Source organism: Pongo pygmaeus, chromosome 21 (genome assembly GCF_028885625.2).
Source record: "Pongo pygmaeus isolate AG05252 chromosome 21, NHGRI_mPonPyg2-v2.0_pri, whole genome shotgun sequence".
Taxonomy (NCBI): domain Eukaryota; kingdom Metazoa; phylum Chordata; class Mammalia; order Primates; family Hominidae; genus Pongo; species Pongo pygmaeus.
In genome coordinates this window covers 4,611,737-4,638,185 of record NC_072394.2, presented here as the reverse complement: position 1 = coordinate 4,638,185, position 26,449 = coordinate 4,611,737, and the positions used below count along the sequence as shown (strand labels likewise).

At 37.2% G+C, this 26,449-nt stretch overlaps 1 protein-coding gene and 1 long non-coding RNA gene across 6 annotated transcripts in view; one reads left to right on the top strand and one right to left on the bottom strand.

Annotated features, from left to right (window-relative positions):
- Positions 1 to 26,449, top strand: part of LOC134738909 (uncharacterized) — a 208,977-nt gene that overhangs the window by 144,378 nt on the left and 38,150 nt on the right. The window lies entirely within an intron of this gene.
- ANKEF1 (ankyrin repeat and EF-hand domain containing 1) overlaps positions 1 to 26,449 on the bottom strand; it is a 41,032-nt gene that overhangs the window by 1,283 nt on the left and 13,300 nt on the right. The window contains exons 6-13 of one of the 5 annotated variants that reach the window (XR_008496022.2): positions 24,343 to 25,165; positions 22,664 to 22,890; positions 21,271 to 21,434; positions 19,944 to 20,081; positions 18,861 to 19,041; positions 17,348 to 17,399; positions 11,048 to 11,787; positions 8,175 to 8,264 (exon numbers count right to left, since the gene is read on the bottom strand). Coding sequence is in view for 2 of the 5 variants with exons in the window: in XM_054466451.1 (XP_054322426.1) it covers positions 18,883 to 19,041; positions 19,944 to 20,081; positions 21,271 to 21,434; positions 22,664 to 22,890; positions 24,343 to 25,165 (1,511 nt within the window). In the remaining 3 variants the exon portion in view is untranslated. Of the gene's footprint in view, positions 1 to 8,174; positions 8,265 to 11,047; positions 11,788 to 17,236; positions 19,042 to 19,943; positions 20,082 to 21,270; positions 21,435 to 22,663; positions 22,891 to 24,342; positions 25,166 to 26,449 lie in introns of those variants that run through there. The other 4 variants (XR_008496023.2, XR_008496024.2, XM_054466451.1 and 1 more) reach the window with 4 other exon arrangements.

Genomic DNA, 26,449 nt, shown 5'->3' with positions numbered 1-26,449 from the left:
AATACTGAAAACGTTAAAGAATTATGAATACAGCTCATATCTCACTTTCCTGTTTTTTAGATTTTGGGAATTCATTCAGGTGGAAACAGCATTTCTTGCCATCACATGATGGGGGTGTCCCCCTCTGCCATGTCTCCCATCATTTCTATCTTCCTCCCTTCCAGTTTCTCTGGACATGTCTGGCTTTTGAAAGAGTAATTTTCTCCAACATGTATTTTGAATTATCTTCTCTGTACATAATTATTTTCTATCTCCTAGAATTTCTTCACAACTTTTGTTCCTCTAATGGAAGATTGTAATTTTTTATGTACTATTAAGGATTATTTTAATCAATTTTTTTTTTGCTAAGGCTTTACAGTGAGAGTAGATATCTGTACTCAGTTTGTAAGTTGATAAAAATTTTTAATAGCCCACTATACATGATTTATTTTTGCATATCCAGCAACACAATGTTGGCTTTCAATAAAGGTTGAATGAATAAAATGTTTAAAGCATTGCTTTTTAAGAAGTTCTAACCTAGTGAAGTCATAAGCAAACTTGAAAAATGTGTGTTAAAATAAGTCTAGGTATCAGGTTTTCTAAACTTGTATCCAAAATCTTATATCAATTTAGTTGAATTTGCTTATACAGTGTTAGCAAGAAAAACAATTAATACATACGCATATCTTCACATAGCTGCAACAGAAAAAAAAGAAAATGCCCTCAAAACTATAAACCAGTATTTTAATGTATATATGATTCCTGCTTGATGCATTTCATTACTGATATTCCAGGCTTTTTTTTTTTTTTAATACTTCCAATGACCACAAACTCATGATACCCACATAAGGCGATTTAAAGCAGTTTTGGAAAGTTCTAATTGTTGGGGGAGAAATTATTTAGGAGCCAAATTATGTATTGTGGACTGTTTTAACTGCTGTGCTAAAAAATCTAGATAGTTTCTGTGTCAGTCACCTTGATTAAGAAAACTGCAAATAAATCACATTAGCAACCGAAATGGAAAAAGAAAACCATCAATATTGAGCCTCAATGTCCCCTGCTAGCTGTAAATCCCTAATTCCCTATGCAATACATTTGTTTACCTAGCAAATGTGTACCCATTTGAGTACCTGTCTCATTAGAGGACTATAAATGACTACGATTTAGTACGTATATTGTTCAGAATAGATTTATTATCTCTTCAACTTCTAGCCTTGATAAATCATCATGGCCCAAAGGAACACTTTCCTAGTTCTTTTGCAAAAGTCACATTGCCCAAGGAGAAGTTCTTGAGATGATCACTCTGAGCCATCTGCTCTCCGTATGTGATGTAGCATAGGCCCCTGTTCCTGGATTTCAATTATGGTGTCAGAATTTTACCCAGGTTTCTTACATTGATCCCTTTAGGATAGAATCCAAGATATATTATTTGCCTTGTTTTTAACCTCATATCATAAGAATGGAAGGAGATTATCAAGGCAGGTCTTAAGATATTGTCTTATTAATAATTTGGCAAGCATGATCAACATCTGAGGTTAATCCCCAAGCTGCATGTAGATAGGAATAGTCTAAGCCTCCTTGACTTTCTTAATATTCGTTATATTACTGCTGCCTTCATTTAGGCTCTCTCCATTTCTAATCTGGATGATGACCATTGTTTACTGTTCTCTTTAGCTTCAGCCTTGCCACATGTCTTATCTGTCCCCTCCTGCAGCCAGAGTGCTCTTTCTTAAATGCACACCTGAATATGTCACTCTGCTGCTTAACTGCTTTGTTGTATTTTGCATAAAATTCAGGCTCCTTATTATGGAATACAAATCCTGCAGGCCAACTTCTCCAACCTCATCTCCTGTCACTATCTTTCTATCCTCCAACCACATGGAATTGCCTTTGATCCTAGACTGCATATGCTCACTGGTGGCTCTCTTCCTCTGACTTTGGCTGCATCCATTGAGAACTAGCCTTACTGCAAAGCCCCCAGGAAGCTTTTGGTTTCCCTGAAACCTTCTCGTCCACCAGACGAGGTTTGTATTCCATCGCAGTGCCATGGCATCCTGAGCTTATCTCAAATCCTAGCATTAATCACTCTGTATTATAATTGTTTGCTAGTCTACATCCTCCTCATACCTGGAGCTCTTGGAGAGGACAGGCTAGGTTTAATTTCATTGATAACACCACGGTGTAACACGTTGTTGTTGCTTCATATTGCAAATGCATGACGTGTGTGGGTGCTCAAACTCAAAAGTGAATAAATGTTTGGCACTCTGGAAAATACAGTTGCACTGCTAAGGACCATTCTGCAGAATACACCTTTTGAGTGAACGCTAAAGTAGCTAAGTAATGGCTGCTTTTAGGGGAAGCACTAAAATATGAATAATGACTATCTCTGATGGTTTTTTCCCTGGGTTATGTTTTTGACTTAATAATTTTCATATTTCCTTATAAGGAACTATATAGATTGCATTTATAATTATACACAAATATTTAAAAGCAGCATATATTATTTTGTGTTCTATTGCACCTCTATGGCAAATGTTTGCAGAATAAAAGGACTAGGGTAAAGTCCTCAAGTGGTCAACAGTGATATTTTTCTAGGGTTGGAATTATGAGTGATTATTTTCTTCCTTGTAATTTGCAGGGCTTTCTCTGATATAATTTTGTTTTACAAGATTTTCTTTTACAAGAAAAAATTCATTTAAGTATTAAAAAATTAAATAGATGGTATGATGATTAATAATTTGAATAATCAAATAAACCACCCCTGTCAAGGGATTACTGAATTTAATCAAACCTTACTTATTGTCAAATCATTTAAGCTGTCATTTGAGAACACATGGAAAACAATATAAATATTGATGTGTTTTTTTAAATGGAGAAAAATATGACTCTGGCAATTATAAAACTGGAAAATTTGTTTTAGAGCTTTGGGAGCTAGATGTGCCATTGGGCTGGAAGCAGACCCCAAGTCCAGTCATGAATTATGGAGTTGGTTTTTAATGGAATATAACTGTCTATTTTTGCTGCCAAATCAATTAGCCTTTAGTACATGATACGCAGGAGATTAAGGTCTCATATAGATATTCAGCAGAAGATTTACTGTGAAGCAGTAAAAATAGATTTAGTCATAATTTATACAGGTGCATATTTATAGGTAGAATATGTTTGTAAAAATGGCAAGGAGAGAAAGAAATCGATATTATTTTAGAATGTTTTCTTTTGATTTTCTCCTTTAAACCCAAACATTTTGCATCTGTAATGAATTAAAAGTAAACACTTCTTTAATATTTTCAAACAGTTAAGATATATCTCAATTACATTTGGCAAGAGCTATCAGTTGCATATCATTATTTATTGAAAAGGAGATTAGATATGTTTTCAGCCATTATGAGTTTACTTTTGTGAGCAAAGTAATGTTCAGTTCTTGGACGTTCTTCCATATCACCTATTATCATAAACCAAAAATATGATTTACAAACTTGATGAACAATAATTTGCATGTATAATTAAATGCCAGAGTAAATATTTCTAATGATAACTTGAATCATTCAATTCTAGGCTTGAAAATTAAATCCTGAAAGCTACGCAAATGCTAATACTTGGGCAGAGAAATCCAGTAATGCTTACCTGAAATATAGAAACCTATATTTAGCACTTCATAGTGTGCCAGATAGTATAGCAATTGCCTAGTGTCTATTATCCCATTAAGTTCTGATATGGTATGGATCTGTGTCCCCACCCAAATCTCATGTCAAATTATAATCCCCAGTGTTAGAGAAGGGGCCTGGTGGGAAGTGAGTGGCTCATGGGGACAGAGTTCTCATGAATGGTTTAGGATCATCTGCTGCTTGATACTGTATAGTGAGTGAATTCTCATGAGAGCTGGTTGTTTAAAAGTGTCTGGCACCTGTCCACCCTCTCTCTTCCTCCTAGTCTGGCCATGAAGTGCCTCGCTGCCCCTTTGCCTTCCGCCATAATTGGAAGCTTTCTGAAGTCTCCCGTGAGCCAGAAGCTGCTATGCTTCCTGTATAGCCTGCAGAACTGTGAGCCAATGAAACCTCTTTTCTTTATAAATTACCCAGTCTCAGGTATTTTTAATAGCAGTGCAAGAATGGATGAATACCAGTTTATCACAAACCTATGAAGTAAGTCTGTTAGTGAGGCTGGTCAGTAACCTAAAGTCCCAGTTGCTTATAACCCACCATGTCCATTGATGGGCAACTCTGCATCCTACTCCATATCTCCTAGGCTGACAGAGTGGCCAGCAGCGGAGGGGAGGATTGCTCAGAGAGCCTCACACCTGCAATGAAAAGCTCCAGCCTGGAAATGGCAAACATCACTTCCATGCATAGCTCATTTGTCAGAACTAGTCACCTGACACCACCTAACTACAAGGGAATGGGGCAGAGAGTATAATCCTACCATGTGTCCAGAGTGAACAGGAAATATTTGGTGAATAGTACTAATCACTACTGTAGTGTGTCCCTATTTTATACATGAGAAAACAGAATCTGAGAGGTCCAACAACTTGCCAAGTCACAAAGCTAGTAAGCAGAAGAGCTAAGATGCTGTTAAAGAACAAAGCATGAATTTAACAAGTTTTTACAGCAAATTCTAAGCCTACTAATTCTGTGTCACTTAGAAAGACACAGGAAAATTAGAGATTGAACAGAGACTAGCAGATGTCTCTTGCTCTCACATTTGTGAAATCTGAAATCCTTTGGCTATACTTCCAGCTGCCTACTTGAAAAGCTAGAGACTAAAAATATTGATTTTCTATTATCAGAGCTGAGTCCTTCATAAAATTCTTATGGCCCTAGGAGTTCTTGAGGATAATTTATGGATGATACAGAGCAATGTGACTTGTAATCACTTGGGAGATGCTATCAGCAATGTGAAAACCAATTGAACTTGGAAAGAAATCCACACTCCTTACTCTTCCCTGCGAGTTCCTCGATATCTGGCCCAGTCCTCTTCTTCAACCTTGTCCTAAGCTGGCTTCCCCTTGCTACCACCATCTTTGTGCAAGCTTTTCTGGTTTTCTTCCTGCTCTTCACCAAGCCAGGCTCTTTCTGGCCTCAGAGTTGTGGCAGGTATTGCCCCCTCATGTGTAGATTGCCTCCGCACGCCACTATAGAGTATCTCCTTTGAAAATTATGTTGAAATTTTTATATAATGTTTTATTTTTAATTTTTGTGGATACATGGTAGTTGCATCATGGGGTACATGAGATGTTTAGATACAGGTATGCAATGTGTAATCGCATCATGGAAAATGGGCTATCCATCACCTCAAGCACCTGTCTTTTATGGTATAAATGATCCAATTATAGTTATTTTTAAATTTGTAATTAAATTACTATTGACTACAGTCACCCTATTGTGCTATCAAATACCTGGCCTTATTCATTCATTCTAATTATTGTTTGTACTCATTAACCTTTTCCACCCTTTCTCCCATTTCCCCACTACCTTTCCCAGCCTCTGGTAACCATCCTTCTACTCTCTATCTCCTTGGGTTCCATCGTTTTGATTTTTAGATCCCACAAATAGGTGACAACATGCAATGTTTGTCTTTTCTTGCCTGGCTTATTTCTCTTAATATAACGACCTCCAGTTCCACCCATGTTGCTGCAAATGACAGGGTCTCATTCTTTTTTATGGCTGAATAGTACTCCATTGTGTATAAGTACCACATTTTCTTTATCCATTCATCTCTTGATGGACACTTAGGTTGCTTCTGAATCTTGGCTATTGTGAACAGAGCTGCAACAAACATGGAAGTGCAGATATCCCTTCAATATATTGATTTCCTTTACTTTCCTTTACTATACCCAGCAGTGGGATTGCTAGATCATATGGTAGCTAGTTTTTTAGTTTCTTGAGGAACCTCCAAACTGTTCTCCATAGTTCATATTGAAATTTAATTGTCAGTATAGTTCTATCAGGCAGTGGGGCTTTTAAGAGGTTAGTCATGAGGTCTCTGTCCTTATGAATGGGTTAATGCTGTTATCTTGGCAGTGGGCTAGTTATCTTGGGAGTTTGGCCTACTTTTTCTCTCTGTCTCACTTGCTTGTTTGCCCTTCCACCATGTTATGGTGCAACAAGAAGGCCCTCACCAGATGCAGCCCCTTGACCTTGGACTTCCCAGCCTCCAGAACTATGAACCAAATAAATGTGTATTGTTTATAAATTACACGGTTTGTGGTATTCTGTTATAGTAGCAGAAAACAGGCTAAAACACCTTTCCTCCCCTTAATCCAACAGCTTCTACTCATTCTTTAGGTCTCATAGTAGACATTTCTTCAGAGAGGCACTCCCCGACTCTCAAACTAAAACTCCACCCAGTACTTTTCCATGGTAACACACATCCCAATTTATAATAATATAGCTGTGTTTATTTAATTGCTATCTCCCTATTATGGTGGCAGGAACCAAGGGAGCAGTGAGTGCTGTGTGTAGCATTATACACCAGTGCCAAAAGAGGCCAACTGGAAAATAGTAGATCGTTAGTATTTATTGAATGAAATGAATAAATGAATGACTTTTAGTCTTTAAGTAAGGATTTCAAGTGAGTTCCTAAAATCCGAATTTGTGTTTCTCTTCTTTTAAGCTTTATCAATAATTCCATGTTAGCAATAATGAAGTGGAGATGGAAAAACCAGAAACAATCCGAAAAGTTTAGATAAAAATGAAAACATTTATCCTCTCTTTTCTGGTTTTTGTTTTGTTTTCCAAAAGCCCAAAAAGAGTTAACCTCTTTGGACTATTGATTTTTAGAATAAAGTATAAAGGATTTAAGAACATTTTGCTGCATTTGAGATGATTTTTACAAGTAGAAAGGATAATATAGAAAACCGCCAAGCCAATTACTGCACTTGAATTGATACATATGTTTTCTTTTTTCTTGTCAGACATTTCTTACCAAATGGTTTAAATAATATCATCTGTTCTTGTTTTTTGTGCATTCCTACTCACACATATCAAATGAAGAAAAGCCAAAGGCTTTATGAAGCACTGGAAAGAATTTTGTTGCCAACCAGTTCATGCTACTGCAATTCTGTGGGTCCATGACACAGAGGAAAATATAAGGCTATGTACTGATTTACATCACAGAACACATGGTACATCCAGGAATGAGCACCACAAGGGTAATTTTAATGCTGCAGAACACATTTATCTGCTGATATATGGTCTAGGAATACACTGTTTTTATTCTGCCAATTCTGACTCCCACTATTCCCTCTAAAAATGGAAAAAACTCTTGCAAGGTCATTTGGAAAGAATGTTTAAAACTACTTTTTCTTTGCTTATTTGCAATGCCTTCACTTCTTAAGAATGATTGGCAATGTTTAGGTATCCTGAAGCCTGGGGTGGAGTTAAGATTCAAACAGGAGACTAATGGAGTAAAGGAGTCCCTCTCCTAGTGGGCAGAAATTATAAGCAGCCATTTAGATTACTTATAGACCTGGGATGGCTACAAACAGCTATGTTCCCAGTGGCCAAAGGGAAAGCCAATACAGTCCAGCAGAAAAAAAATAGAAACCATCCTAAAGAACAGAGGCAGGAACTCAGGAGTACAATAGTCAGGGATGAATTAGTATAAGAGAAACTCTCCACATAAAGAGGCACTGAGAAAGTACATATGTGATTTTCAGTTGTGCACAAATTTTAAAATAATTCAAGTTTATATTACGTTATAATCCCATCAATGTGGCCAGAAAATATGTGGTATATTTTGGAATGTTCAGTCATGACAGTTATGGTGTCAAATAATTAAATGTTATTCAAATAATTGCACAGGTGAAGATATAGTTGCAACTGTGGTAAGTGCCGTGAAGGAAGGTGCATTGTGATCTATGAAGGTATATAGGAAGAGAATTTAACTTCGTGAGGAAAGTGAGGAAGGCTGCCCTAACAAAAAGATGATTTCTCTGAGATGAAAAAGGAATGGAAAATTAAGCAGATGAGGGGTTGGGGAAGAGGAGGGAGAATGAATTCCTGGATAAGGAGGATACAGTTTATGCAAAAACTTAATGGAAGGTGGGAGCATGTACATAAAATAAAATAACAGACTGTCTACAGCAGAGTGTTTAAAGGCCTGATCTGGAGGAGGAGTAAGTATGCTCAGATCACTCAGGGGATCGTAGGCCATGTTCATGTACATTGTCTTATATTATTAAGAAAAGTGGTAATTTTGAAAGTATTTTAATTAGATGGTAGGTAGAGTACTGAAGTAATCACTTTTCATCCTTGAAAAGACTTGTCTGGCATCAATGTATAGATAGACTGCAAAAGAGAAGGAGATAAAAGAACAGATCAGAATATTTCTCACAGTTTTCTGAGTAAGATGATAAGGTAGACTATGGTGGTAGGGTGGAGATAGTAGGAGGAAGAGTCACAAGAATTTATGAGATTAAATGGAGTTGAATTGGGGTGGATGGGTGCTTGGGGAAGCAAGTCATGGTGATATCTGGGAGTCTGGCTTTCATAGCAGAATGTTGGTGGTTCCATTACTGAACTAGAAAACACTCGAAGTAAACTAGACTTAAGGATGGGCAGTGGAGGTCTAAAGTTTGATTTGGGAATTGTTGAGTTTCAGGAGCGTTTGTAAGTTCAAGAACTGATGTCAAGTATAATTAGATATGTTTCTGTGGGCTTAGATGAAATAACTGCGCTTAAGACACAAATGTGGGAGTCATTCCAAGGAGAGAGTGCAAATGAGCTTGCCTAGGGAGAGCTCGTAGTGTGAGACGAAGGTGTGAAACTGAGTCTTGAGAAATTCCAACATTTAATGGTCAGGCGGAGGTTGTAGTAGCCACTTTTTTGGTTTGTTTTCTTCTCCGTCTTTCTCTTCTTTCTTTATTCCTTTCTTTTCTTCCCCTCTCTTTTTTCTTTTTCTTCCTTCCTTCCTGTCTCCTTTTTCCTTCCTCCCTTCATTTTCCTTCCTTCCTTCCTTCTCTTTCTCTTTCTCTTTCTCTCTTTCCCTTTCTTTCTCTTTCTCTTTCTCTCTTTCTCTTTCCTTTTTCTTTCCTCTTTCTTTCTCTTTCTTTCTTTCTCTTTCTCTCTTTCTCTTTCTTTCTTTCTTTATTTATTTATTTTTTTTCTTTCCTTTCCCCCTTCCTCTTCCCTTCCCTTTTCTTTCTGCCTTTCCAGCATCCCTAACTCTTTTTTAGGGGAAGAATAATCCCGACTTTTTCCTGGGAGCCCACACCTATACAATTAGCAGTCTGGTGTTTTGGGTAGAGTGACTCATTCCCTGAGTCATGGGCTGACAAAATGATCTGGCCAATCAGAATCTTGTATCCTGTGGTATAACGGCTGGTGTGGAGAAAGATCCTTGACTCAAGCCTGACCATTGAGAGTGCGATCAGGGTTTTCACAGGACCAGTTGGGAAAGAGTACCTCATTTCACTTGGAGTTCTAGGATGTAACCCTGGAGCTTCTGGTGGACGTCTTTGCTACATTCTGGCTAAGGTTGGAGCTCACACAGACTAAAGCCAAGCAGAGAGAGCAAGGGAGCCAGACAGTGAGAATGTCAGCAAGCAAGGAAGAGAGAAACGGTTTTCAGGGAAGACATTTTGCCTCCAGTCTTGCTCAATCCACCCCTTGAAATTCTGTATTAAGAATTCTCTTTTTCTAAGTCTTAATAATTCTCTTGTTATTGTCTGCTGGTGTTGAGAGTCCTGATGCAAAAAGGATGGCTACAAAGGATATTGAGAAGCACCAGGAAACTGTGGTGTTGCTAAAGTCAAGAAAATTTCTAGGACAAGGGACGAATCAGCAGAATCAAATGGAAATCCATCACTTTCCAAATCCATATGGTTGTCTTACAAATCTCTCCAGGATGTGGCTTTGGCCTCTTTCCCTGACCATTTTTTATTTATTTCTTGTCACATTGCTTTTATTTCACTTGCTGGAATCGGTCTGCACTGCAAAATGCTGCTGCTTCTACTCGATTCCTCTCTTCCCTCAGGGTCAACTTAATTCCTCACTCATTCTTTAGAGTTCAGCTAAAATACCATTTCATTAGTGAAAATTTCCCCGACTCTGTAGCACCACTATAAGTTCATATGTTGTATAAGGTAGCATTACCTTGCAGCTATCCTGGGGTAGCCTTCTCTTTGTCTCCTAGGATGCTTGAAGTCTGGTCAAGGTAAGAATGAAATGTGCTAGTGAGGACTTTATAATGTGCAATGTGCTATTTAAATCTCGAAATTCCCTTGGAGGCAGCGTGTATTATCTTGTCTACATTGTTTAGGACTGTATAGACTGATAGTTTTTACCTGGTCTAATAGGGTATACAGCCTGGGTTTAGCTACATGGCTGGTGGGTATGAAAGACCCCTCAATAAATATATACCTGGACTCACACTTATGTTGATCGTATGTAATCTGAAGATAAAATGTGTCCTGTCCTGAATGACTAAAATGGACCCTGGGGGGCTGTTTCTGGAAGCCCTAGACACCTCTGTGATCATCTGTGCTCTGTGTCCTGATGTATCCTTCACCTGTATTAAAACCTTACTCAAGTACACACTGTGAAATCCTGTGAGTCTTTTGATAATCTTCAATTATTCAATCCTGTGCAATCGTCTCTTATGTATTTTAGGATTATTCTATTAAAATATGCTTTTCCTACCAAACTATAAGCTCCATGAGGACAGGAGCTATTTCTGGTTTTGCATTCAATTTTCTCCAGACATGCCACTGTGCTTGACACATGATTAATCAGGATCCACGTGGGGAAGCAGAAACTACTCTGAGTTCCTACAGAAGGGAAGTTAATGGGAGGATTTGGTTGCACAAGCGATAGAAGAGGCTGAGGAAACAACGGGAGCACAGTGAGGCAGCCCTGAGACTAACAACAAAAGAAGCTGGTACCACCCTTGGAGGCTTAAGGGACAGAGGGAGTGGGTAGTACTACCAGAGCCTAGGGGCCAGGGTCACGTGAGGAAGGCTAGGACCACAGCAGGATACACAGCTCCCCACACAGTGGGGAGTGGAGCCATGGGGGAGACAGAGCTGTTGACGGGGATGCTGACAAAGGCAAAGACAGAAAGGGGGAACTACCTGGCTTTTCCTGTCCTCCCTCTCTCATCTTTTGTTGTCTCCTGTTGTCTGGATCCAGCTGGAAGCCAAATAATGCAGAAACCTGGGACATGCAAACTGGATGAATTGCTCTCCTGTCATGCACCATGAAAAGAGCAAGGAACAGACCTAGGATTTTCATTATCGGTGCTCAATAAATATATGCTGAATGAATAAAACCAAATTGTATGTAGAACAAGGGCTGCTGATAGATTCAGCATTCTAGTGGTAGCAGCCTTGGACAGCATGAAAAGTCTCAATCTCTAACTGAGACACATGTGTTATATGGACCAGAGGTCTGCTGAGTCTGAAGACACAAGGTCTGCCTAGGTACTCTGATTCCATGATCTTCTATTGCTGATCAGTTCTCCTTCTGGCTGACTTGTTAGCTTTGGGAAGTGTTGAGAAGTGTTGCTTTAACTTGAGATATATTCAGACATCAATAATACTCACTGCTCATTTAATTCTTTATGTGTTAATTTCATTAAATAATGAAATTTTGTGAGGGAATACTTATTTCTCTCACTTATTTTTCTCACTTCTAATACTTTTCAGAGGAAAGCATCAAACTGCAGCCTGCAGGTCTCAATAACGAAGAACATAACAATCTCCCATATTTAGAAAAATATATGGCTATTTCAAATCATCTTATAAAAAGTTATTAAACTTATGAAAAATAAATCTTTTTTTGCATATTAATTCCTCTTCAAAGTTTTATTTACCTAAGATAAAAGGAAAATACCATCATTATTAATCCTGAATAAACACATACCTACACACACATATCACATCATACATCACACAATACTCAATTATTTATCTAGGATAAAAGAAATCTCCAGTAAGTTCCAGAATCTCAACAGAATATTCAGTTCTTCCTTATTACTCAGATAAAATTCATGATATAGTAATAATTACCTAAGGATCTAAGAATATTAGCATGTGGCTATTTGATATGCACAAACACCCCATCTACCTTCATTTGTAAACTTCCCCTAGGATGCATTGTTACAGAAATACAAATCCATATAATGAAATATACATACGGTGTAAATACTTAATAATACCATAGTTCAGATGACTATTTACTTCAAATTTATGCCTGTGTGGAGAAGGCATTTGAATTTTCCCATTTCTCTCTTTTTACACCACCATTTTTGAAAAAAGTACAGGCTCAATATTTCTCTTGGGCGCTTTTCATGGCTATATTGTGAATTTAATAAAAGTTGCTAAACTAACTTCACAGGGGATGATTGATTTGTACCAATTAGACTTGACCTTATCCTGAGCATAAGGCTGAGTACATCTTTCTGTGTCTCATGTTTATAATTTTTAACCGTTGATGACACTCAAGTTTGAAGAAGTGGAAACCACCACTGGGATTTGTGATTCCCCTTTCAACTAGCTGCCAAATCAGTTATCAATGCTGTTCCTGCTCATTCATCTTTATTCTTAACAATGAGGCAAGTTCGGAAGGTTATTGAAGTTATATTCTTTTTAAAAACAAAGTGTGTCATGCAAAGTGATCTCAAGGAGTCACCTTCTGAAATTTTGCACCTGAACTTTGCACACAAGAGCATGCCATTTGTAGCAGATGCTGTTGGTGTGCTGCCCAGATCCCCTTAACCAGCTGGCCCACCCAGTACTCAGCTGCTGTGGTTGGAGGCTAAGCGCTACCCACTTCTCTGGAGATTGCCTTTGGCTGATCAGAGCCACCTTGCGAATCAGCCAGGTGACACTTGTAAGGTTTCTCTGCCGACAAGGGGCTGGTTAATGACTGATTGATGCAGGATACAACAGCCCAGGCTTCTTCCCTCTGGGCAGGACCAACCTCTATGGTTCCATTCATCCTCCAAAGCTCACCAGGAAATTAGGCTGGTGCTAACTCCCTCCTGAGATCACATCCTTCCCTCAGGTCTTTCCCTGCTTTATTCTGCTTCTCTCATTCCCTGACACGTTCCTTCTCAATAAGTCACTTGCACTGGAGTCCCCATCTCAGCTTCTATTTCTAGGAAGCTTGATCTAAGACATTATTTTAATTACCTAACTAGTAATTACCTAGATAACCTTTGGGCCACTATCCACAGGAACTATACTGAAATTAGTAAGTATATCTTATGGCAAATAGGGATTTTTCAATTTTTCTCTGATTATCAGAAACTAGATAAATAGATAAATACGTAGATAAAATATCTACATGTTTAGGGCCAGGTGCAGTGGCTCACACCTGTAATCCCAGTATTTTGGGAGGCGGAAACAGGAGGATCACTTGAGGTCAGGAGTTCAAGACCAGCCTGGCCAACATGGTGAAACCCCATCTCTACTAAAAATACAAAAAAAATCAGTAGGCTGAGGCAGGAGAATTGCTTGAACCCAGGAGGTGGAGGTTGCAGTGAGCTGAGATCATGCTACTGTGCTCCAGCGAGACCCTGTCTCAAAAAAATATATATATATATACACACACACACACGCACATGCGCGCGCGCACACACACACACACATATATATATATGTTTAAATGACTTCAACGGTCTGAAAGTGAATCTGCTCCAGGAAGCCTTTTCTGTTCTGATTGTTCAGGTCTGGGTCCTTATTCCTTCCTGTGCCTTCTTTTGGTTCACTTTTCCTCTAGAGACTGAAAGATGGTTAAAAACAAACCATATATTGACCACTGTTCCACTAGAGTCTCATTATTCCACTAGAGTCTCATAAGAGTTCATTGAGGGACTATTATTATCCCTACTTTATAAATGATGAAATTCGGAGTCATGACCATTCGTAACTTGATCCATAGGCAAGCAGGCAGTAAATGCAGATTACTAACAATATGCAGATTCAAATCCAGGTCTGCTAATATAAAACCCACAGTCTTACCCAGTTCACCAAAGTGTAAATTTAAAGATAAGTACATGTGTCCCCTCTCCTGTGCTATGCACGCAGTTACAGCTTCTGCATGCTTTCTAGCCAATAGTTCCCACCATGACCTTTGCAGACTTGCCCTCGAGCACTGGAACAGCCTCGCCAGTACACCCTCAATCCTGCAGCTACTGGCTGATACAGGAACCCAGAAGCCCAGCTCCTTGCCTGTGCGCTACAGTTCCCCACGGGCTACTCAGAAGCTGTGGTTTCATCTGAAAGGGCACCCTTGTTTGGCTCCTTTCATTTCCCTGTCCTGTTTCATACCCCTCACCCCATACTGCTCTCCCCTGGGAGCACTTCCTTCACACATCATTTGCTCCTGAATTCTTGGCTCCGTTCTTCTGAGAGAATCTTAATGCAATGCACAAAAAGGCATAAAAGAGGCAAATACTAATAAACTCACTTTGGTATTACGGACTTTGGTGTTAACTTGTGTTTTTTCTTTTTTTTAAAAAAACTGTTAATTCCAAAGTAATATGTGTACATCGTAAAAAAAAAAAAAAAAAAGAAAAAGAAAAACAGAAAATACAGGTAAGCCAAAATAAAACAATAAAGGTCAGATAACTCATAAAGACCCAGAAAAATTACTATTTATGTACAAGTGCATTTGCAAGTCTGATATTGTACTACTTACAATGTAGGTACTTTTCATGCAACATTGACAGTCTTTTTATGCCAGTAAGATTTCCTCTACAAAATTTTCGTTATGCTCATATGGACTTCAGTACTATAATTTTGGGCAGCAGGTAGTGGGAGCAAGCTCCCTGTGATGCTGCTGGCCTGTGGATCACTCTTTGAATAGCATTGATGTTCTTTTGGGCCATTGTTAGAACGTGGCTCTGCTATGTTTGGGTTTAGCCTTAAACTCCAAATAAACTCAGTCAATTGTGTGACTGTTCCCCTCACACAATTCCCCTTTAAACATGTTGAGCCATTAAAATGAATACAAACACTCCGTATGTGGGGAAAGAGAGTTAATAGGACCTAACATTAATGCTTACTCTCAGTTTATATTTGCAAGTGGCTGAAGGTGATCCCAGGACACCACTATCTATCAAACTGACATTTAAAAAATGTACTCACTAGAGTGAAAACAGAAAGTGATCACCTCTGAAAATCTGCTGTTGCAGATTCATTTTCCTTGTTCCTGAACGAAGCCAAAGGTGGGCATTTTCCCTCACATTCAAGAAATAAAGAGTCCTCTGAGTGTTTTAGAAAACAAAATGTCTTTTTATCAGGAGCCAACTTGAAGGGTTTTCCACTAGTTAAATCAGGGACAATTTGAGCATCAAAATTAAAAAGGAGAGTAAAGGATCACATAGGGGAGGATTAACTTTTCCTCTACCCTCTTAGGTTTAATGCCTAGAGCCTGTGAATTAAACTGACAAAAGGCATTTTAACAGGAGAAAACAAGTTTATGAATGCAAGGCATATACACTTGGGAGAACTCAGTGATGAGTAACTCAAAGGGATAGTTAAAATCGGTGGCTTATAATCATCTTGATAAGCAAAGGGGAGGGGGAGAAGACATTTATGTAAACACAATGATTTTTTAAAAAGATATACGAGTTTTCAGGTGAACAAAGAGGAAATAAAAAAGTATGTGATAATGTTTGTCTATACAGGTATAAATGGTCCTTAAATTTCCTTCGGGGCCATACAACACTTCTGGAGAAGGGATTTGGGGGTAGGATTACTTGTGTTCTAGAAGTAGATCAAACCTGAAGAGGAATTTATGGCAGCCTTATTTCCTAGAAGTTACTGCTTGTAGTCAGATAAGCAAAGGTCTGAGAAGACTTTTTTTTCCCCCTGCATATGGTATGTTAAATCTCAAATGTCTTTGGCTTAAAATAATCTTTATACCAACTCTGGAGTTCTGAGTTGGTCCCCACACATATATAATTCGCATTAAATAAAAAGGGAATGCATGAGTCTATACTGATTTGAGTACATAAATTAATAAGGAAGAAAAGAAAGCTCTGTCCAACAGCAGAAGGCCAAGTAAGAAATGGAAAAAATGATAAAAGGTAGAAATTATTTTATGGCAACTGTCACTGTAATAATTATTTTAGGCAAGAATCATCCACGGATGCTAAAATTAGTAGGTGAAAGTATGAAGGTAGAAGGAAATTTCCATAGTTTCAAAGTATCTATCTATCAGATATTCATTAAGTACAAGGAAAACTACTAGAGAGTTAGCGGCACCAACTCTCCTTACAATAAAAAATCCATGTATAAGTTTTGCCTCCCCAAAAACTTAGATACTAATAGCTTACTGTTGACCAAAAGCCTTACTCATAGCATAATCAGTCAATTAACATGTATTTTGTATGTTATAAATACTGTATTCATACAATAAAGTTAGCTTGAGAAAAGACAATTGAACTCAACACAATAGCAACAGGAGGTGGCTATGAAATTATTACAGTTGTACAGTATGTACTACAGTTAATTTTATGCAGTTATGATTTATTACTGCAGCTTTACTTTTATTTACATTTCTCTCAACTGCAAATGCAGTTGAAGTTTACATCAGGTATCAACATCATGTGCCTCCTGATATGATGTACTGAGAAGAGTGCAATGACATCTGTAGCACTGCTGCCCCAAAAGCATCACCTGAATCTATTCTTGAAGACATTTAAGACAAACCAAAGTTGAGAGACATTTTACAAGATAAGTGGCTTGTGTTCTTCTTATATGCTGTTATAAACAACCAAACAAACAAACAAGAAATACAGGTTGTTCTAAACTAAAAGAGACTAAAGAGATGGGGCAAGCGAATGTATTTCATGACCTAGGAGTACAAAGGAAATTATTGGGATAAATAGCAAAATCTGAATAAGGTCTATAGATTAAATAGTTCACTTAAGTGTTAATTTCCTTATTTTGCCAATGGTAATATTGTTACACAAAAGAACATTTTGCATGATTTTAGGAAATACACAATGAAATATTTAAAACATCATGTCTTCAACTGACACACAAATATGAAAACATCATGTGAAGAACATCATGTCTTCATCATGTCTTCAACAGACACACAAATAGTTTGGGGAAAAAAATTAAACATACATATGCATATATGTAGAGGGAGAAAGAGATAAAGCAAATGTGGTAAGTGGTTAACATTTAGGTAATCTGGGTAAAGGGCATATAAGAATTCTTTGTCAAATTATTGCAACTTTTCCATTAATATGAAATTATGTCAAAACAAAAAGAAAAGAGAGAACAAAAAAAACAACCAAAACCTTATAAAACAGACAAAATTTAGTTGTAATAGCAAATCTTGGGATCCAAATGCAATGCTTGTAAGCAACCCCTGTTCAGGTCTGTCTCCTCCAGAGAGGTGGGCCTGGTTACCTGCTTCACTCTCTCTCTTCCCTTCTCCCTGACTGGCTCCTGTGAAAGGTCCCTTGAAGGTTGGAAAGAGAGGGAGGAGGTTAGAGGAAAGGGGTTTAATCCATATGTGACTGACATAGCTGTAATCTGCAATTGGTGCCTTCTGGTAAGGCAGATTCTAAAGTGGCTTCTTTCCGTCAATGAGACGTTGGATATTTTTGGAGCTCCTGTTCGGTACCCACCGCATTTCCTGGTGTGAGTAATGTATCAGCTAGCTTTTTACTCCAGAGTACACCTCCAGAGATGGTCAGTTTTATGACTCAACTTGGCTAGGTTATAGCACCCAGTAACTCAATCAAATACTGATCTTAGGTGTTGTGGTGAAGGAATTGTGTACATGCAACCAACATTTACAATTCATTGACTTTATGTAAAGGAGATTGTCTTAGATAATCTAGGTGAAACTGATCCTATCAGTCGCTTTAACAACAGTTGAAATTTTCACAATCGTAATCTGGTTAGGTAAATGGATGCCTTTTATTTTAGGAAAGACATACTGAAGTATTTAGGTGTATGAACAAAACTGAGGTTTCCATGATGAAGAAGAAATTCTACTTGTGGACTTCAGGGACAACTCCTGCATGTTTCCAGCCTGCACTTCCTGATAGCCTGCCCTACAAATGTAGCACTTAACCATCTGGGGCCCAAAATTATGTAAACCAATTATTTGCAATAAATCTCTATCTATCTATCTATCTATCTATCTATCTATCTATCATCTATATATCTGTCTATCTGTATTTCTAGCTAGCTAGATACCTAGCTATCAGGTTGGAGCAAAAGTAATTGCAGTTTTTGCCACAATTAAAGGTCATGGCAAAAACCACAATTACTTTTGCACCAACCTAATATCTATCTATCTAGGGCTAGGGCTATCTATCTAGGGCTGTTAAAAGTGTATTCAACCCAAGGTATCTAATACACATAGTTTATAATGGCATGTGAGAAATAAACTCCTTCCTTAAAAGATTAAATATTACTTCTTTTTCCAAAACCTAAATTGTTTCATCAATTTCCACTAGAAATGTATCTTCAATAAGCAGGCTGGGCACAGTAGCTCATGCCTATAATCCCAGCACTTTCGATGGCCAGGTTGGGAGGATTGCTTGAGCTCAAGAGTTCAAGACCAGCTGGGGCAATATAGTGAGACTCTGTCTCTATTTAATAAAAAAAAAATAATTAAAAAAATAATCAGCATAATGATGTAGACCTGGTAAATCTTTTGACAGCAATGTTTATAACCCACATGCCATGTATTTCACTACATTCATAAAGGGGCTTGGGGATTTATCCAGAATGACATACCATTCATTTCAGAATAACATACATCTTTTCTCTAGACAGCTCAAATATTTATAGTTGTTAAAGCAAAAAGAAATACTTGGTAACAAGTTCTTGGTGTATGGATTGCTTTGGCTTTGATGGAAATATCTACTTTCTCCAAAGATTGGTCCCTGGGCCTCAAAGCATTTACCCCAAGAAATAACTGCTATGACTTAGGTCTTCAAGGCAGCTTCCAGTGCTCGAGCTTTCTCTGTGATGTTCTTCTGAAAAGGCATCATAAAATCGTCGAAGTCCACCTCATGTGTAAACCTCTCTCGCCGTAGTTCCCTCTTCCTGATCAGCTCTGCTGTTGTGGCTTCAGGACTCCAAATCTTAAAAAGAAAAATAGCCATGCCCGAGCAGGTATGAGTATGACAGCCAGTAAATATGCTAATATCCAGACAATTTTCAATACACAGTTTTAAGTTAAAAATTTGTTTATAGTTTTAACTTAAAACTATTAAATTTACTTTTAGATGTGTTTTAACTTCTTCCCCCCTCTCATATGACAGTAGTGGTTGCATGAGCATCACTGTTTTTGATGATGACTGTCTAGACAAATAATGTTGAAAATATTCTTCAGTTACTTCTCTGGCCAGTTATGCTCAGACCAGCTGCTGTTTGTTTTTTAGGATGCCAAAACAGGGAAACAAAGGAATTAGAAGATCATCTAGGTTTACTACCTATATGTCTTATGTAGAAGTCAAAATTATTTTTATAATAGAAGGCGAGGGGAGCTGCTTGTTCAGCCTGGTTGGATGGCCAATGGAAAGACAACTCTTTTCTCCAAAAGATGTCTCCACCTCTTTAGTTGTGGAGGTTTTCGGAAGCTACTGAATAAATCCAGTCTTGATTTATATGAAACTCCTGCGTGAGCTGGTAGCAGTTAAGTACAAAGAAGGGTTGGGTCTGAGAAGTACCAAAAAAAAAGTATCCTTAGGAGTTAGTGATTAAACAGCTGCAGATCATGCCATTGATTCAGAAAGACTTCAACCTTTCTAGGAAAATGTAAATCTTAATACAGAAATAGTAATAGAAAGAGAACTAGATGCCGGGAGCTATTACTTGGGCATACTGAGTTGAAAGAACCAGAACCTGGCAAAAGAACATTCACAAATAGTAACTATGAAAGACAAACTGCGCAGATTTGTTTGGATATTCTACATAAAAAGCTTTTGAAAAAATGACATTATGAGCTTCTATAATGCTATGAAGATCTTTTCGAAGCACTTACCCTCCGTGGAATAAATGTGATATCCACTTTCTTAGTATAACCACTGGTAATCAATGAATTGAGATGAACCACATTACCCTTCTGTACTTTCTTTCCCTCTGATGTGGTTGGTACACCATAAATTGATGACAGCCGTTCCTGGAAACAAGAACAGAAAAATTATAAATTGTAAAAATCTATACTGACTTTCTAATATTATTTGCTGTTTCACATCTTACTCTGAAGCCAGAAAGAAACCTAAAAATGCTACTGTACAAGTTATAATTTGAGATAAAATAGTATATTATTATAACTTTGGGGATGGGGAGAGATAGTTTGCCTTGTTTAACTTTAATTAGAAGTATTGGTAGAAGATCACATAAGTCTTTGAGATACCCATCCTTGATCTGTGGCCTACTAAAATGACAATGGAAGAACTTTAGTTGACTGATCCTCCTTCACCTTTTGCCATTCTAACATCCTCCATGCTGATAACTCTGCTGTCTGTCTACAATCCCTTCATTCTATCTACTCCCTACCACCTACATTTCCCCAATCCTTTCCAATTTGATGACACTAAAACTTTTCCTTCTTGATTTTCATCTCTTGTCCTGTGTCAGCCAAGATTCTCCAGTAAATATTCTGCTCCCTTAAGAAAAGCTTCCAATCTAGAGACACACTTAGGGGTTTCCCATTAATGATAAAGTCTTGATGTCTCAGTAACTCCCGTGGGCAACAACCTCAACCTTCCGCTGCAGTTTAGAAGTTCCAAATCACTCCGGATTACCAGAAATGTTGAAAACCTTCTACAATCATTTTGCAGGATATTCTAGAGACAATGACTCCATACCCCAGAATTCAGTGGTATTCATTAAAATTCCTTGGTAGAAGCGGCAGGTGGGAGGAAGGGGAAGTGGTGGGCAATGAAAGGGGATATGGTGGCAATGAGACCAAAATGAAGAAAAATCATGCTTTACTTCACTCCTCATAAGGGTTAGCCTCCTTCCCTATTTGGACCATCTCATCAAATCTGTGTAATTCAGGATCAAATATATACAAATCCAATACCAGTTTTGGTTTTCTTTTTCAACATTCTAATTGTATTTGGCTGAACCCATTTGGTTTTTGTATGGATTCTCTTTGCAGTGAGTACTTTTTAGGCTCTTCAGTGATAAGAATTTTATTAGATATTTCTTTAAAAGTACTATATAATAATGCTATTGAAAGTATGCACTGCATATTATCTTGCCCATGTTGTATAACAATATGTAAATAGTGCTTCTGCCTTCCCCAAAACAGACTTTTAAAGAGTTCCAGTTACTAATGGGTAGTCAACCTTTTTTCTTACCTCTTCTTTCTTAATTTCAGGGCCTTCAGTCTTCAGTATAGGAGGTGTCTTGCCTTTTAGTTTTTGATTTTCTGCTGGTTTCGGCAAGTTATCTAGCTTTTCTTTAATCAGACCAATTATTCTATAATCAGCATATGCCTTTGCAACATCCATGGCACTATGCCCTGTTGAAACATAAACATAAATTCAGAGTGACTATAAACATATTAATGATAAACCATGTAGAAAAATATCTTAGCACATCAGCTCTAAGCCTGCCCTAATAAGGGTGACTCCTAAAGCAAGGGGTATATATACGGAAGTTCACAGAGCTAGATCAGATTTTCTCTATGGTGGTCCCAGCTTTAAAATCTCGTGATTTATAGTGCCATCTAAATACACAAAATTACTTTTCCTTAGTTTTTTTTACTATGTTTCTTAAAAGAGTGATAGGAAATATTATATTACATTTTAAATATCAAATTGATTGTTCTCTCCCCACATTGTGCAAATTTCCTTCTATGTGATAGATAATTTTACATTATCTTTCCCTTTCCTTGATGTAAGGAGGTAAATTCCAAAAGGTCTGGGGAAGCTAGTGGCCACAGGTGCTCCAGGCAGATGGCTGGGCAATATGTTCCCTATAATATCATCAGGCAGGACAAGTGCAGTAGTACCTGTGACTCAGAGGCAGCCTGAACCAACCAGAGGTATGATGCTCTCTCAGTCAAAGGAAGCAATGGCTTCCAATGTAGGAAAATGGTACTTCCAAACAAGGAGCTCAAATATATTCAAATGATTTTTTAATTTTTCCTGTATGGTATTTATGATACAAGGTAGGTTGTGTGTTTACTTCCTGGAGTCAGGGAAGCCTCAATTCAGGAATTACTTTGTCCAGCTTTAAGAGAAATCCAAAGTCTATAGGGTATGCAATTATTAGTAATTAACAGTCATAACAGTGTAATAACTCAATGTGTCATCTGCAAACTGGTGCAAGTCCACAGACTAATAGTTACTGATCCATAATGAAGTAACTACAGAAACTAAGTATTTATAAATGTTTATAGCAACTTAATATAATTTTCTGTCATTAAAATTTAAAGATTAAAAACAAAGTTTTGGCCTTGTATTTTGTTTTTTTTCATTTTATTTTTCTAATAAATCATTTTATTATATTTTACAAAAGTATTTCAGTCCATGAAAGATTGTAAACATAAATAATTGGCCCTCCAACACCAATGAGTGGAAAAGCACTTGGTATAAGATAAACTTCCATAACGTTTAACTCAGGCTTGTGTTTGCACCAGGAACCCAGTGGACAATGCAAGCCTGTGAGAATAGAATCAGAAGGGGCTTAGAATCTAACATAAGTTCTCCTTTTCTAACCCTAATCATCAGTAATATGAATGCATACCTTTTCTATTTTCCAGCTGGAATTTAGCACCAATATCGAGTAAGTATTTTACTGTATCCAGTCTGCAGCTTTCAATGGCTCTATTTAAAGGAGTTGAGTTGTTGATTGAAACTGCATCTATTAAAGCTCCAGATTCAACAAGAAGCTCAACAATGTCTTGTTGGCCTGCATGGCATGCAAAATGAAGTGGAGTCCACAGAAAGTTATCTGTTGCATTAACGTTAGCTCTGTAAAATAAGATAGATGAACAAACTAAAAATACTGGTTTTCCAATGGCTGGACACTAAAAATGCAAAGTAAGATTTCATAGAGTTCTATCAAGTTGCTAAATTGTAAACTCTGTGCCATAATTTTTCTTCAAACCTCTTTGTTCTGCATTATTTGACAGTCTTAACTTTCTTTGTGTATATCTACATTAAAAGGCACTTTAGATTCTAGGGATTACGATTCACAAAGGTTAAAATCAAGGAAATTTATAAAATCAGATCCAATGAAGATAAAAGCTGACAGGACATATTTCATTTTGTGACTTTCTCTGCATGTAATACATTTTTAAATGAAACTTCATTAATAAATTCTAAATATTACCATGTATTATTTAACATTTTAGTCCTTTTTAGAAATTCACTGTCCAGAAGTTCATATTCTCATTAGTTGCTCTCTTGATAATATACAAATTTGAGTCTTTCTTTAACATTAAAGTACTAATAAGATTAGTACTTTATTTCTCAAGTATGCAATTACTGTGTTAACAAGAGCTTTACATATTTTAACTCAATTTAATCTTCAACTAATCTTGTGGCATGAGTCACTACAGTCTCATTACATACATGACAGAACTGAGGCACAAAAATATTAAGAAACTCACCCAGGTTATACAACTGTGGTAGAAGAAGGAATTAAACCTGAGTGATTGTTGTAGTCTAAAAAGTTAAGTATTATAAAACTGTCATGATTTGATATTTTAAAAATATTTACATGACCAAGGAAAAGGCTGCGCCACACTGGAGGAGGGCAGCAGGTTTTGGGACCAAAACATGTTATTATAGCCACCATTCCACTTGTTTGAAGTTGTTGAGATCCCCAAATAGAGGCAGATTAAAAAGTGACTCCACACCATCTAGGTGAAGCTCTGAGACAGGACTGAGCTGTGCTGCCACTGATAGAAAGCCAGTAATAATCAGAAGACTCTGTTTACCCTGAGAAAACACTTACTGGCCTTCACTTCGTGCATAACTGCTATTGGCAAAATATATTTGTGCACACACAATCCTATGCTCCCATTATCCTCGTTTCCCATATAAGATCTATGGGCTTAATTAATTTATTACAGGCTTTAATAAAGGGGCTAGGGATCTAACATAACATAAATCTAACATAAATTCTCCTTTTCTAACCCTAGCCATCAATAATATGGACACATACCTTTTATAGGGCATTTTATAGACTTTAATAAAGCCTATAATAAATCAGCATTTTTAATAAACCATTCTTTAATAACATTCTTTAATGAAGCCTATAATAAGTTAATTAAGTGTTAATAAAAGGCTTTTATATATTAAAGCCTTATAGACTTCAATAAAGTAGCACTTTTCTATATTACTAAAATTCTGTCTTTTCACTTCCTTGAAATGTGAAGACTTGTGAAAATTTAAGCCACACTCGACTGAGACGCATACCCTTTTTCAAGAAGAAACTTGACCACATCTATGTTTCCACTTGCACATGCCGTCATTAGCGGAGTTTTGTAATAATTATCCTTCATATCCACAGGTATTCCTGATTCAAAGGCCTTTTTCAGAGAAGCCAGATCCCCTGCTTTGGTGATAATATTAATGTTTGAAAATACCTTCTCTGAATCATCAATGTACCAAGCAGAGTCATCCTGAATGGGATGTTCTGGGGGGTGATCTCTGTTAAATCGGCTGCTATCAGTGACATTCTTGTAGGTCTCAATCATGTAATACGGTGGCCCACCATCCTGCCGGCGTGGAAACGCGTACTCAGGAATGACACAGATTGGAAGGGGTAAGACAAATTTCCCTTTCTTTCCTTTTTTGCCCATCCCTTTTTTCTTTTTCTTAGGTCCATACGATCCTAAGACAAAAGACTTGTTTAAATATCTGGTTCCTTTAAAGAATTCATTAATATTGACCCCTCCTCCCCGGGTTTTCTCATGAAGTTGAGCGATGGCAGCCAGCTGTTCTGAGCTTGCATAATCTTGCCTTTCCTCCAACACCATCACGAAGTCGTTCTTGCTGATGCTCCCATCACCCCTGTCTAAAACCGAAAAGGCTTCCCGGAGGAAAGCCTGACGTTCTATGGACCAATCGTGCAGTCTAAGGGCCCACAGTGGATTTGGATTTTTGGCTCCTGGCCTGGCTAGTTTATTAGCGATTCTCTCTGCTCGGCGTATTTCTTTGCTTGCTGCTTTGAAGCCGCCTTCCTTAGCCACAGCCCTGGGCGTTTTATGATCTAAATTCTTCCATTTCAGGTCACATCCTAAAACATAAAGCATCATAATTATGAATGGTGCCAAGGCATTTGCATGGCTAATAAGTGACACTCATCCAACTGTTTTCTTAATTTCTCGTGATTAGTAAAAAATGTGTCCCCAAATTATATGTATATAGAGATGTGCACATTTTGCTGTTATAATTACAAAATTGAGCTATGATTTTTTTTTTTTCTGTGAGCATCACTTTGGTGAATTCTGAAGAACATACGTTTACAATTTACAATAGGATTAGAACATTTATCCCTAGAGATATTTGAAACACATACCATATTGGTACATTTGCTCAGGGGACTTCAGGCCAACAGGAAAAGAGCAAGGATACATTTAAATTTGGAAAGAAGCTGGATTCAAACAGCTTACCTAGGACCTTATGAACTCAGATCTGAACCTGAAAAGATGCAGAATACCTGCTTCCTTTTGAATGATTTAAACCGTAAATCTGTGTATAATTTTAAGTATATTTTTTCCGTATTCTTCATTAAATAATGTAATTTATACTAATCTGCTGTTTTGTGGTATGGCCATATGAACAATCTTCACAGAGGAAAAAGTAATTTGTAATTAAATCTGAGGAGTTCAGCATTATATTTATGTGCAAGTTAGACATTAAAATTCATTTTCCTTTTTGGTCCCTTATTTAACAAAATGATGATTCCAACATTATTTATAAATATTCACCAAGGAAATAAACTTTTTTGAACATGTTAGGGAATCCATTTAGTGCTACCAAAAAGGCTGTGTTGTCTATAATAAGTATATGTATAAGTAAGACTTTGAAGAAGCAGTCAGACCATGTTTTTCAAGATTAATACTTTCCTTAGTATTGCCAAAAATTAAAATGTTATACGATGGGTAAAAAAATAGAAAGAATAGAAAAAAAAAAAAGAAAGAATAGAAAAAAATAGAAAGAATAGAAAGAATGAATAACACCTACTATTTGATAGCACAACAGGGTGACTATAATCAATAATAATTGTATGTTTTTAAATAGCTAAAAGAGTGTAATTGGATTATTTGTAACACAAAGAATAAATGCTTGAGGGGATGGATACCCCATTCTAGAGGATGTGATTATTAAGCATTGTATGCCTATATCAAAACATTTAACATACTCCACAAATATATATATACTTACTATCAAAAAGAATTAAAAAAAGAAAAATAAATCTATTTTACTACACACACACACACACACCTTTATACTAAGGCTGATAATTTTACTAGTAGTAGAAAAACTAAAAAAGACTATGGGGACAATAAAGGTTCTA